A 14,216-nucleotide genomic window follows, 5' to 3' on the forward strand; every position below is an offset into this window, starting at 1 on the left:
CTTCCAGTAATTAATTCGCCGAAGAAAGTGTTAACATGATGACTTTTCTTTTAATTTAAATTTTTTTTTTAAACTCTTGATCCTTTTTTTAAACTTATGTCATAATTTACTTTTTTGTGCTTTCAAATGACTTTCTCCACTCCAAAGTTCACGAAATAACTTCCTTTCTATATCATGTGAGTCTGCACGAGATAAATTACTAGCAGCAACAACCATTGCTTTTAAATTCCGAATGACTTTTGGGTCTCCTTCACAGTAATTGTGTAACCAAGATTTTGTCAGGTCAAGGACGTTTTCGGAATGGGGTAATATTTTACTTTATAGTCCTAATTGTTCACACTCCATGGCATCCATTGTTCTAGCAGATGCTAATATATCCAAAGCTTTCGAAGATCCAAACTTTCTGACTAGCCGTGTACCAGCACCACAACCAGTTATGACGCCCATTTTCTTATGTAGAAATGCAAGTCTAGCATCATCAGCCATTACCATAAAGTCACATGACATTGCAATCTCAGCTCCGCCGCCTAATGCATTGCCTTCAACCAGTGCAACGCTCATGAGAGGCAACTGGGAAAGATTTGTCAAACATTGTCCTATGAATCGTGATATATTGTATTCATGTGTAGGAGACAGAATATTGTGTAAAGTATTAAGATCTCCGCCAGAGCAAAATGTTTTGTTTTCTCCTCTCAGAATGAGACCTTTTCCTGTCTGCCATGATTGCAGTTCATTGATAATGTCATTTAGTTCACACATCATAGAACCTGCGAACAATGTAGCGTAAATGAGAGGCAAACATATGTCATCACAAACTCATGTGTTACAGTAATTTGGTACTTGACATTTGGATTGCTCAATTTAACTAAGGCTGAAATTAAATTCTGAGGAGCAGAATATATTGTGTCTATGACTATTAAAATAAGATTCATAAAGATAATCAAAAATCATATTATGAGAAAGACAACACAGTGACTAAAAACATATCATTAGAAAGACAACATAGCGACTAACGTAAAATGATTATCAACAGACCACAAGTATGAAAAAGTGAAAAATGACAACATAAAAAACTGACAATCCAAATCCAAGGATTGTCTGTGTGTGTTACATTATAGTGTTTTGTCGTTGTTTTCCTCTTATATTTAATGCGTTTCCCTCGGTTTTAGTTTGTTACCTAGATTTTGTTTTTTTGTCCATGGATTTATGAGTTTTGAACAGCGATATACTACTGTTGCCTTCATTTATATTTCAATAACTATGGTATATCTTTTGATCCTGATACAGTTAAGATATTATTGATGATTTTTAGTGAGAAAATTATATTTGTAGGTCTATGTGTCAGTCTTATATCAATACAAGAGTGCACACACTGAAATGTCTCGCCTTGTTTGCCAATTGTGATATTTTAATAATGTTGATAGTCCTAACTTTAAAGCTTTACTACAACTAACACGTACCTAAACTTAACATGATACGAGAAAATGAGAACAAGGTAATATAACCCAAACAAGAAATACATGTACAGCTTGAAATAATTTAATACACTAAATATGGCTGACCTTTTACATATAGTTTCTTAAAACAGACTGAACCAAGGTCAGACGAACAATACCAAGAAGACGTGTACAGCTTACAATCATTCTATACAACACATATAGTTGACCTATTGCTTATAGTCTTGAAATATAATAACATAATTGAGCAATAAACCATGAGAATGTGATCAAGGTCAAATAAAATATGTGAGAATGACATATACATAATAAAAAAAGTTCCATACAACATATAAAGTTGACATTCTGCATATAGTATTAAAAAAAATACCAAAACTTAAAAACATAACTTTGACCACTGAACCATGATAATGAGGTCAAGGTCAGATGACACTTGCCAGCTAGATATTCACACCTTACAATCAGTCCAGTGAGGACCTTGCAAGGTACGCACATATATAATACTAGTATAGTCACCCTTTTACTCATAATAAGAGAGAAATTTACAAAACAAAAATTCTTATTTTTTTATTAAGTAGTCACTGAACCATGAAAATGAGGCCAAGTACAAATGGACAACTTCGTAACATAAGGCATCTTTATACAAAGAATAAAACATCCAGATCTTCCACCTTCTAAGATATAAAGTTTTTAAGAAGCCAGCTAACGCCGCCGCCGCTGTAGCTGCATTGTAGTTCTTAGTATAGATAGATGTAGGTTCGTATTCAACAATGTACGTAAGAGCTTACATCTGACAGTAACATATATAACGAGATTTAGGGGAACCAGCAAAGATAGTGAAAAGTATCCCCTAGTAAATCACTGTAAATAAACTCATTAAAGATACCAAGACTAAATTTCGTATATATATATATACATCATTGCAGTTCCTCATATAGGCATATAAACATCGAAGAACGTACCATAAAAAAAGTTACGGAAAGCTTCTACCTCTACCAAAATTACTAAAAACAAATTATAAATAAACAATACAATACCAAAACATGTTGTTCTTATTAGTTTATATGTGAGCTTTCCAGTATTGTCTGTGATTTTACCTGTCAACTCTCCAGCATGGTCTAATTATTTACCTGTTGACTTTCCAGCATGGTTTATGTTTTTTTCCCCGTCACGTCAACTATCCAGTAATGTCTGTGTATATACATGTTAACCTTCAAGCATGATCTGTTTTTTCTTGTAAACTGTTCAGCATGGTCTGTGTATTAACCTGATAGTGCCTTCCTTTTCTTCTTTTTGTCAACTTTCCAGCATGGTCTTTATATTAACCTGTCGACTTTCCAGCATAGTCTGTGTTTTTACCTGTCAACTTTCCAGCATGGTCTGTGTTTTACCTGTCAACTTTCCAGCATGGTCTGTGTTTTTACCTGTCAACATTCAAGCATGTTCCGTGTATTTACCTGATAGAGCATTCTTTTTCTTCTTATTGTCAAGAGAAATCACAGCTATTCCAGTTTTCTCATCTTTGTCCAGTGTAACACTGCCACCGACCATCTGTTTAAGTGTATCTTCAGCTTTGACCATTTTTGTGTAGTTCCGCCTGATAAAACCTTAGAAAAAACGTCTTCAGTAAAAGTTGTCATCGCAAAAGACAAGTAAAGAATTTGTCAGCATCGTAACTTTGAATAATATTCAGCTCGCCTCGAATTTAAATAATTTGAAGGCGGCATTTCAAAAACCTTTCAATTTCTACCATCATAATTGTTTAGATACTAACATATATAGATTTCACAACTGCAACAAGTGTATAATGATGTTTCTCCTATCAATACATTTAAATTATAATATTCAAAGCGTGAGGCGTTTTAAATAGTTAAAACTTTATTGTTGAGTTGCAAAAAATATCTTAATACACGAGTTATTGTGTTTCCCTTATGAATTATATCGTTCATTTTTAAACATTTGAAGAAAGGTGTGTACTTTTGATGTGAAGTCATCAGACATGGTCGCCTTTTTTTCATGACGTCATAATTAGGAAATGCAAAAGGTAGCAAGAATATTTAACGTCACAATTAATCTTCGATCAATCATTTGACGAGAACATATTTTTAACTTGTGAGGTGAAATACTTTTCTCACATCGATCAAAAAATGAGCAAATATCACAGAAATTAGAGAAAGTAGAAACTACACCGTCGCATAGTCAACACCGTATAAACAGATACTATCATAGTCAACACCGTATAAACAGATACTATCATAGTCAACACCGTATAAACATATACTTTCATAGTTCTACACCGTATAAACTGATACTATCATAGTTCTACACCGTATAAACAGATACATTTCCTTTTTATGTGTGTGTAACAGTCAGTTCTTCATTATTTCCTCTAATGTGACGCCATCAGACATGGTCGCCTTAGGAAACCCAAAAGACACAATAAATCTTCGACCAATCATTTGACGAGAATTCACAGATTTTTCACTTGTGAGGTGAAATATTTTTCTCACATCGATCAAGAAATGTGCAAATATCACAGAAATTAGAGAAAGTGGGTTCTGCACCGTCTAAACATTTTAACATAGTTTTACACCGTCTTAATATAAAATTTAACTGAGATGAAAATGTAATTGGTAACAAAAATGTAAACAAACCTGCAAGATGGACCAATCTACTGGATTTTTTCTGAAAATTCAAATATGCCATTGACTGAAAATAAAGTAAATTCTTACAACATGTGAACTAATTATCCAAAAGATTTTACACTGCACAATATTGGCTCAAGAAATGAATTTTAATCAAGTGACAGCTATTCAAAATAATAACAAAGGTTGGTTAAACATCAACATCTGACGAATATCCTTCTCAACTTAATTGAAAAGACGATTAGACAATACCTTTTTTTACTTCCACAAAACAAATATAGATCATATGAACGAATATAAATGATAGTATACATCCTCGTTCGCAAAAAATATATTTTGTAATCTGAAAATTAAAATTTAATCTGATTAACCGATAACGTAAACATTAATTCGTCAATAAATCTATGACTGCCAATCTGTAAAACATAACAGATAATGGAGCACATTATGTCTCCTTTGCTGTGAAAAGATTATCTTGGACAAAGATCTCCAAAGATAATGATTCCACCAACGGCAACAACATAGAAACAAATTTAAACAAACGTTTTTACAGGAAACACCAGTACTCGGAGCACGGCCGTAGGTGGACCGTCAAGTGCAAACACTCCAACTTATCATCCGAGACCAATAATTACTGTAACATTGAATTCACATTTACTTTTTTACATTGGCTAGAGGAATAAGGGGAGGGTTGAGATCTCATAAACATGTTTAACCCCGCTGCATTTTTGCGCCTGTCCCAAGTCAGGAGCCTCTGGCCTTTGTTAGTCTTGTATTATTTTTATTTTTTTGTTCCTTGTGTACAATTTGGAGTTAGTATGTCGTGCGTTATCACTGAACTGGTATATATTTCTTTAGGGGCCAGCTGAAGGACGCCTCCGTGTGCGGGAGTTTCTAGCTACATTGAAGACCTGTTGGTGACCTTCTGCTCTTGTCTTTATTATGGTCGCGTTGTTGTCTGCTTGACACATTCCCCATTTACATTCTCAATTGTATTCAAATTTTTAGGAATAAATTATCAGTGTACGTTTGGCGAAAAAAAAATTACAAACTGAAGCAAGATTTAAATGAATTACGACAGGTGATTTAATTTTAGGTTTATCAAAAGAAGAAAAAAAGTATATTATATCGGGTCAACAGGAAGATATTAAACGACATTCACAGGATTAATTTGTAAATCAATCACTTACCATCGAAATATCCTGTTTTTATCAAGTAGAAATTAGATTAATTATATTTTAAACGATATGCAAGGGATTAAGTTGTAGTGATTTTAAAGAATTCAGTAAATAAAAAAAAAAATTAAAACAAATAATATAAGAATTTAGAATTTGCAATATGTTTTATTAAGTCGAAATATTCAGTTGTACAATATGTGTAAAAGGACGTTTCAATAGAACGGACCAATATATATACAGCTCGTTCAAAGAGGCATCTTAGAGTGTAAATACTGAAATTCCAGCTTCAATACCAAAAACGTTTTAAATGTCCATCTCACATTACACCATAGAGATCAGACGATTGAATGTTTATGCGGGAGGAGGGATTATAACCATAAACAGGATATAAAAAGACATATTTGTTTTATCTTTTAGTTGCTTTTGCTTTGATTTTGCTGTACACATATATCAATGCTCTTCAACTTCGTACTTTATTTGGCTTTTTTTAAACTTTTTTTGGATTCGAGCGTCACTTATGAGTCTTTTGTAGACGAAACGCGCGTCTGACGTACGGTATATATAAATCTTTAGTCCTGGTATCTATGATGCGTTTATTTACTATCGTAGAGGGGATTAAATTGTAAAACAAGAACTAACTTTGAAACAGAAATCTCAAACTATACCCAACGTGTAGAACGCCATATACCAGATATGATTTAGTTGTCACGAAAGAATTGAATTAGCGTACAAAGGGAAAGCAAATACTGTAATCATGAATCAGAAGATAAACATAATTGTCTCTCGCTTTTTAATTTGTTTTTAAAACTGTCTTTCTTAGATATCCCCAAAAACTTCAATCTCATCCCAACCTGAACCAAGTTCAGCATCAAATCAAAACGGCCCGAATACACAGTCACTAAATCCAGGTCTTAGTTCAACTTTTCCGCAACAGGGACCCAGTTTATATCGAAGTCGTCGATAAACTTTTTAATTTTCAGACAGACGTCAACTGTACCAGCACGACATGAGGGAACATTACCAGACGGGAACCGCATCCATTTAATCTCGACAATGGCTAAATGGTCAAGTACCATAGGACTCCTCTCACTGTAGTAAGTCAACAGGATAGTTCTGTGTCCTCTGCATATAACGTTCCTCTGACCAACGATTATCCTGTCCCACGACTGATGGAACAGGCACAACAAATCTACGATGACGCCTTCCATTTCAACCTAGAATTCGGAATGATCTTACGGAAAATGGGGGCAGGTGAAATTCGTTATTGCAGATCATTTGCCAACGATTCCCTCTATCCCGTCTAATCTACATTTCAAGACGTAGATATTTAAACCGACTACTTCTACGTCTTTTACGGTTTGACGTCATCAATTAGGTTCTACGACAGCGACCCAATACCAAATAAAAACCGTACCTCATCACCAACGTTTATTATTCGGGGTTGTCCAATTACCAGAGTACATTAACGCATCAAAATCTATCATTGCAATGAACAAAACTCAAATTGGTAAACACTTTTATCAAGGCCATATCTGTGTCTTTCTATGTCTGGCTTTTTACAGGGGACATCAACGAAATGAGCTTGCAACTCACACCACCAAACGACTGTATGAAAAATGGATCCAGTTTGCTTCGGACAATCACATAGACATATCATTTAAGAGATGACGATGTGTCTCTAAACATCTATAAATCTCGATGTCAGTATGTAGACACGATGCACGTCGACCAATTTAAATATCATTAGTCTTACGCTTCAAATTTAACGGCGTACGACCAAAAGTATCATTGTGGGACTTTTCACCAGCATTCGAACCGGTTAGATAAACATAAAACGACATCAAATGCAAGGCATATACCGTCTATAATTGCAAAGGGAAATTTCATACCAACACTAAAACTATTTTTGATAAATTAGAAACAGAGGGCTTTAAAATCCCCAGTACCGTCTTTACAAATAGTATATCGTGTTCGACTTCGAAGCCATGCTTGTGTCTATCAAATACTTCAATTCTGCCAAGTTGACGTGGACGCAGCGTATGTAGAAGGATTTACCGAACCTCACTGTATCATAGAAACTGATATACAGCTGGCACGACACTCGTTTGAAGATGCCATCGACCAACTGGACAAAGACATTCAGAATGTGTGCCTTGCTAGAAGACGACGACGGCGACGAGTTTAAATTTGACGTGTTACTGGGCGACGAAAATCTTTTAAAGGTGAACGGGAAAAAAGCGTTTTTAAAATGCTAAAAGAATAACTTGACGCCTACTGTCACCAAACCGCCTTTCTTGGATTCAACTAGGCTAAATACGACATAAATCTGGTTAAATCAAGCACGAGACATGCACCTTTCCAATGGAAAGTTAGTCGTGAAAAAAAGCAAAAGTTACGCCTATTTGTCCAACGAGTTAGCTTTCGACGTCTCAGAAAGAAGGGATTCTTTCCGTATGAATGGTTTGACAGTGTAGATATGTTGATACATTCGACACTTTCGTCTGACGAAGCCTTCTACAGTCCAACATCTCCGCCGTAAACTCTGCTAACTGTAGAACATATGGAGTCATTTTACGACTTTCTCGTCTGGTACAACAATTTAGACATCGGACCGTTCGTCCATACAATGGAAAATCTACAAAAATATTAATCTGACAGAGATGTCAACATCTTCAAATCCTCAATATCCGTATAGGGACTTACATGACGTATGTTCTTCGATACGGGTCGACAGACCGTAGCGTCCTTCGTCATCTTTGACGAAATCAACAGTGATCTTTAACACACCAACAGACTATTTCATTCGATGCCAACGCGCTCTATATATGGGCCATCGACCAGGACATGCTGACTGGAGCCTTTGCACGACGACTTTGTATGATGGGTCCACTTGTATTTGTAATATTTGTATTTGTATCTATCAAATCAGTTAAGCCTTTTTCAACTGATTTTTACAGTTCGTTCTTATAAATATGTTGTATTGTTACACCACAGTCCTGGATTCTGCTAACATGTTTAACACCGCCACATTCTGAAATTATGTGCCTGTCCTAAGTCAGGAGCCTGTTATTCAGTGATTTTCATTCGTTTATGTGTTACATATGTGTTTTTCGTTCCTTTTTTTGTACATAAATTAGGCCGTTAGTTTTTCTCGTTTTGATTTATATTACATTGTCATTTCGGGGCTTTTAAAAACGGATTATGCGGTATGGTGTTTGCTCACTGTTGAAGGCCGTACGGTGACATATAGTTGTTAATTTCTGTGTCATTTTGGTCTCTTGTGGAAAGCTGTCTAATTGGCAATCATTAGATATAGGAAGATGTGGTGTGAATGCAAATGAGACAACTCTCCATTTAAATAAAAATTTATAAAAGTAACCCATTATAGGTCAATGTCTTCTTTTTTATAATTTAAACAAAAACAGTTAGTTATAACAAATAGAAAAAAAAATCAAATAAACAACGGACATATGAAATTATTTCAAACATTAATATTCATCATGTTTATGTACTATTCAACAAATAATAAAATATATTTCTCCAAACAAAAGATTTAAATCCCTTAAAAAGTCAATATATCTGTTAAATGGGTCATGTTTATATAATCAATGTCATTCAAATGCTTACTTGACAACCTTAATCAGGTTTTAACATGTCATAATTAGCTTCATGGTATGTTACATTTTGAAAACTGCAAAGGAACTGATTTTTGTTGAAAACTCATAGAGATTATATGACGTTTTGAGGTATGTACATTGTAGTTATACTTTAATTGTAAAAGTCTACTAAGTCATTATTTAAACTTTTACTAGAATGGAATAGTAAGGTATTTATTTATTATTTTCTATAATTTTTTTACAAAGTCAAATATTCATGATTTAAGAAAACGAAGTAAAGGTCAGATAAAACTAGCTAGAACTACCTTTACACCTTATAAACATTCCAAACGCAGAATATAGTTGACCTACTGCTTAGAGTATACAGACGAAACCATGACAACTTTGTATTTACCTATGGACAATGAACCCGAGGTTAAAGAAAGATAAGTCCTACCAGACAGAGATGTACATCTTACAATCATTCCAGTGATTACGTATAAATCACTTATTGCATAAAGTATATAAAACACAACTTTGACCACGAAAACTGAACAAGGACCTCTGAACAATGAAAATGAGTTCAAGGTTAGACAAAACCTGCCAGACAGATATATACACATTACAATCATTCCATACCAAAGATGACCTGTTACTTATAGGTTAAGCCTGGCGTATTAAATTATAAAACTGGTACCTTTGATTACTATTTACACCACCTGGTCGATGCCACTGCTGGTGGACGTTTCGTCCCCGTGGGTATCACCAGCTCAGTAGTCAGCACGTCGGTGTTGACATGAATATCAATTATATAGTCATTTTTTATAAGTTTACTGTTTATATATATAAACAAAAAAGAAGATGTGGTATGATTGCCAATGAGACAACTGTCCACAAGAGACCAAAATAACACAGACATTAACAACGAAAGGTCACCGTACAGCCTTTAACAATGAGCAATGTTATGTATGAATGAATGTATGAATTATTCGAAATACTCAGAATTTTCCTATACCAGGCACAGATTACATTTACCTCATCCGTATTTGGCACAACGTTTTTGGAAATTTTGGTTCCTCAATGCTCTTTAAAAGAGGAACGAAAGATACCAGAGACAGTCAAACTCATAAATCGAAAATAAACTGACAAGGACATGGCTAAAAATGAAAAAGACAAACAGAAAAACAATAGTACACAAGACACAACATAGAAAACTAAATAATAAGCAACACGAATCCAATTTTGTAAATTAAGAAGTATAAATTAAATTAAAGTTGAAATAACAATATCAGTGTATGTTCCATTGAAATCTGATTTACTTATCCATCCAGATAATTAATAAGCGTCCAAATTTATGCCTTAGATCGTACAAGTATTTAATAGAACCATTTTTTTATCTACACATATCCTTAAAAGTTCAATTGTGACAATCAAATTTTTTTTAATTCTAACAAATCAAAATTTATCCATATACACATGTATAAATTTGAACATTTGCAATTCAATATTTAATGTCAATGATACAGGCAGTGTATTATCTATCGAGTTATTTTTCCCTAGCTAATTTGGGGGATCTTGATCCCAGTTTTCAAGACAAACCAATTTTTTCATGCAAACTTTATATTGGAATCCTTGAAATTCTAATTTGCTGCCTTTTACTGTGCTGGAAACAACACAACAGAACTTGTATGTCTCAATGAAGTTGTGTTAGCTACTGTGCAATAACAATATGGTCTATGGCCTTTAAAAGTGGCAACACTGGACTTTTTGTATATGTTCAGATTCAATCTACATCCTGTAAATTGTATTTGTCAATGGTGTCCATGTTAAATTAAAAAAAGAAAATAACTGATACGTCCTATAAGCAAGATTGATTTCTTGAATAACTTCAAAAATTCTTTAGATGTTAGGTGAATGTTTTAGATTTTCATATAGTCATAGTGATACGAATTATTTGTCAAGCTTAATATCTTGTATATTGTATCAGTTCAGGTCGTGGCATCTATTACATCTGAACAACGTGAACAATACAACATAAACAAAATGACAATGAATATTGAGACAAAGATAGAGATCGACATAAAGAAGGATGTTAGTGACATGATTTGTCTGGTGGATGGTATAGTTATAGTAGTGGAAATGAGAGGTAAAGTTAACCTTTTTGCTTCTGATGGCACACTACAGAAACAGTTACCAGTACCTGGTGAACCCTTCAGTGTTACACAGATAAATCAGAACACTTTAGCCATAACTTATGCTGGAGAGAGAGCCATTAAGATCTTCAATATGGAGAATGAAACAGTTACCAAAGTTATCACATTAGACAAAGAATGCTATGGTTTATCATTCTCCAATAATTCTCTGGCTGTAGGTTTGAGGACTGATGAAATCCGTATTATAGACTTAGAAGGAAATACACTGAAGTCAATACAATTGCCAGTTCAGAATGTATCATGCCTTGCTAATCTTGTTTACTGCAATGACAGAGTTACCTATAGTGACTATTATGGTAAAGCAGTATACTGTGTGGATGAATCGGGTAAACAGATCTGGCAATATAAACAGGATTTATCACAACCAGAAGGACTTTGTACAGATACGTGTGGTAACATTATTGTAACAGACTACAACTCTCATCGAATAATAGTAATATCACAAGATGGACAGGATAGTAAAGTACTGATTAGTGAAGAGGATGGACTGGAGTATCCTAGGTGTATTTGTTTTAAACATAATGAGTCTTCAGGATATATTTGTGATGAAAATGGCACATACTTAGCAAAGTTTAATTTATCTTCATAATTGTATACAAAGTGATAACAAAGGCAATGCTTTGGCACCATTTAGTTTACTAGTATTGAATTGATACAATATATACTGAGGAATCTTATGATATTCAATCATGTGAAAGTACAACGTATGTCGATCTGAGCGTCACTGATGAGTCTTATATAGACGAAACGCGCGTCTGGCGTATAAAATTATAATCCTGGTACTTTTGATAACTATAATCAAAGTATGAATACGCAATAATTAGGCAGTTACCTACAGGTTTTGTGATTTTATTGTTTAGATTACTTATAATCAAACCTATTACTTTTGTCATGTATTTTCTCCCATTTATTTGTATACTAGTCCTGTAATGAAAGGTTGTGATTTCAATGGTTATATTTAATATTTCCATAAAAGCGGGAGGTTTGGCTAGCAACATTATCAGGTTAAACCAACCATTTGTTATCTCAAAATGTCCTGTACCAAGTTAGGAAAATGTCCAGTGTTATATTATAGTTCTTTTCTGTGTGTGTGTGTGTGTGTGTTGGTGTGTGTGTGTGTGTGTGTGTTGCATTTTAGTGTTGTGTTTTGTTGTGTCGTTGTTTTCCTCTTATATTTAATGTGTTTTCCTCAGTTTTAGTTTATAACCCGGATTTGGTTATTTCGTAATCGATTAATGAATTTTGAACAGCGGTATACTACTGTTGCTTTTATCTATTACTTTTGACGGAAGGCTAATAATATCAGATATTTAGGCATTTTTCAATTATAACGATAAAATTGAGATGGAAACTGGGAATGTGTCAAAGATACAACATACTGAAAACCAACTTATTTTCGCGAGCGATTTATTTTCGCGACTTTCGCGAGTAGAAAAATAACGTGTATATAAATCGTCGCGAACATGTAAAAATTTGATCTTCCCTCATTAAAATGCATTTAGTAAATTAGAAAATTGCTAAATTAAATAGCCGCGAAGTGGTCTAGAAAGAGTAAAGCGCGAAATAAAGTATCCGCGAAAATAAGTTGCAGAAAACAGACCAAGGCCACCAATAGACCACCTGGCCCATAAACAATAAGGTATACAAGTTCAGTAAAAATGGGCAGCACACTTAATTTATAAACATGTCTTGAATAAACCCAAATTAAAAACTGTTCAGTAGTTGCCGTGTGTTGGTGAGGTCCATAGATGTTTCTCGTGTTTTATATAGATTATGTACCAAAGATACCAAAGGGACATTGAAAATCATAAATAAACAACCAGGTGACTATATATGACATGGCAAACAATATAATACAAACAAAAGTACACAAACCATAACATAAAAAAAACTGAGAACCGAGCAACGGAACACCATCAAAGACTAAAAGTGAAGTGAAGTTCACCAAAAGGGTATTCAGAGCATGCTTCACATCTGGCACTGTTGTGTTACTCATGCAAATACAAACCAGGCGTTAAGTCTAATTTGGTAGGTCATATTGGAGGAAAAGCGGACAGGTCTGGGTAACAATTGGAATTAATGGTACATTTATAAGTCGACGAACAAAGCCAACAGCAAAACAAAAACAAAAAACAAAATCAGATTCTGTCCACAAAACATTACACAGAAACTAAGTATTGAGCATTATAACATATTTCTCAGAATATTCTAAATTTATGTCACCTAAATGTCAGTTTTCAAGTGCAGAAAATAAACAGGTGTCTTCTTTTCTGTCCGCAATTTTTTGGGGAAATAAATCTAAATTTAGAAGCATGGTTGAAACTGAAACTAAACATGTTTGATCAAAATTCAATATGTTATTTTTTCTTTATCAAATTCCAATATTGAAGGAAACGCGATCTTTGTTTTCCTTCCTTGTGCTTTTTTTATATTATTCAGAAGCAGTGAATACTGTTTTGGAGTAACACATTATTTTTGCTCAACTCTTTATTAAAGGTTGTAATAAAATTGAGTTTAAGAGTATAAGGTAGGGAAAGCAGGGGAAGGCGGCAATGACAATAATATATAACAAGTCGGGCTCTTTTATAGCCTACTATACGGTATCGATTTTTCTCATTGTTGAGTACCATATGGTTGCCTATAATAATTGCTTATAACCACTTCATTCAGATGATCGACGATAGATACTGCTTATACTTCTGTAAAATACTTCGATACTGGGTCAATGTATAATTTCAAATTTCAATACAAATACTGGGGATTATGAATCTTTTTTTTTCGTAATAATACATTAAAACCAACGAGATTTGGGTTATTTTATATAGAGGATCTTTTGCTTTCCTTATCGAGGAAACATTATACATAGAAAAATGCCTACAATTCTATGAGAGAATTGCTAAAAAAGAATTAAAACTTCTGAAATATCAAATAAAAAAGTGGGTCACGGGCTTTATTTTCTTGAAAAAATACCCAAAAATTTTGAATATACTTTACGACACTGTTAAATCTTTTCTGATAAATTTCTAGTTTTAGGTATAACGTTGTATATTGAATGTAAAATATTTTTAAAAACATAAGTATTTGTGCAACAGAGGCTCATCAAATAACATGATTATAGACCTTATCT

General features: G+C 33.8%; 2 protein-coding genes across 2 annotated transcripts; one reads left to right on the plus strand and one right to left on the minus strand.

The window, feature by feature from the left end:
• Positions 1–88: 88 nt before the first annotated feature.
• LOC134711751 (ethylmalonyl-CoA decarboxylase-like) lies at positions 89–3,040 on the minus strand. The gene is made up of 2 exons (XM_063572603.1): positions 2,915–3,040; positions 89–767 (listed from the first exon to the last, which is right to left on the minus strand). The coding sequence occupies exons 1-2, from the start codon at positions 3,036–3,038 to the stop codon at positions 319–321; spliced, it is 573 nt and encodes a 190-aa protein (XP_063428673.1). The 5' UTR covers positions 3,039–3,040; the 3' UTR covers positions 89–318.
• A 7,879-nt stretch (positions 3,041–10,919) lies between these two features.
• On the plus strand, positions 10,920–11,678 carry LOC134705950 (uncharacterized). The gene has a single exon (XM_063564665.1). The coding sequence runs from the start codon at positions 10,920–10,922 to the stop codon at positions 11,676–11,678; it is 759 nt and encodes a 252-aa protein (XP_063420735.1).
• The last annotated feature ends 2,538 nt before the right edge of the window (positions 11,679–14,216 follow it).

This window comes from Mytilus trossulus, chromosome 1, assembly GCF_036588685.1.
Source record: "Mytilus trossulus isolate FHL-02 chromosome 1, PNRI_Mtr1.1.1.hap1, whole genome shotgun sequence".
Taxonomy (NCBI): Eukaryota; Metazoa; Mollusca; class Bivalvia; order Mytilida; family Mytilidae; genus Mytilus; species Mytilus trossulus.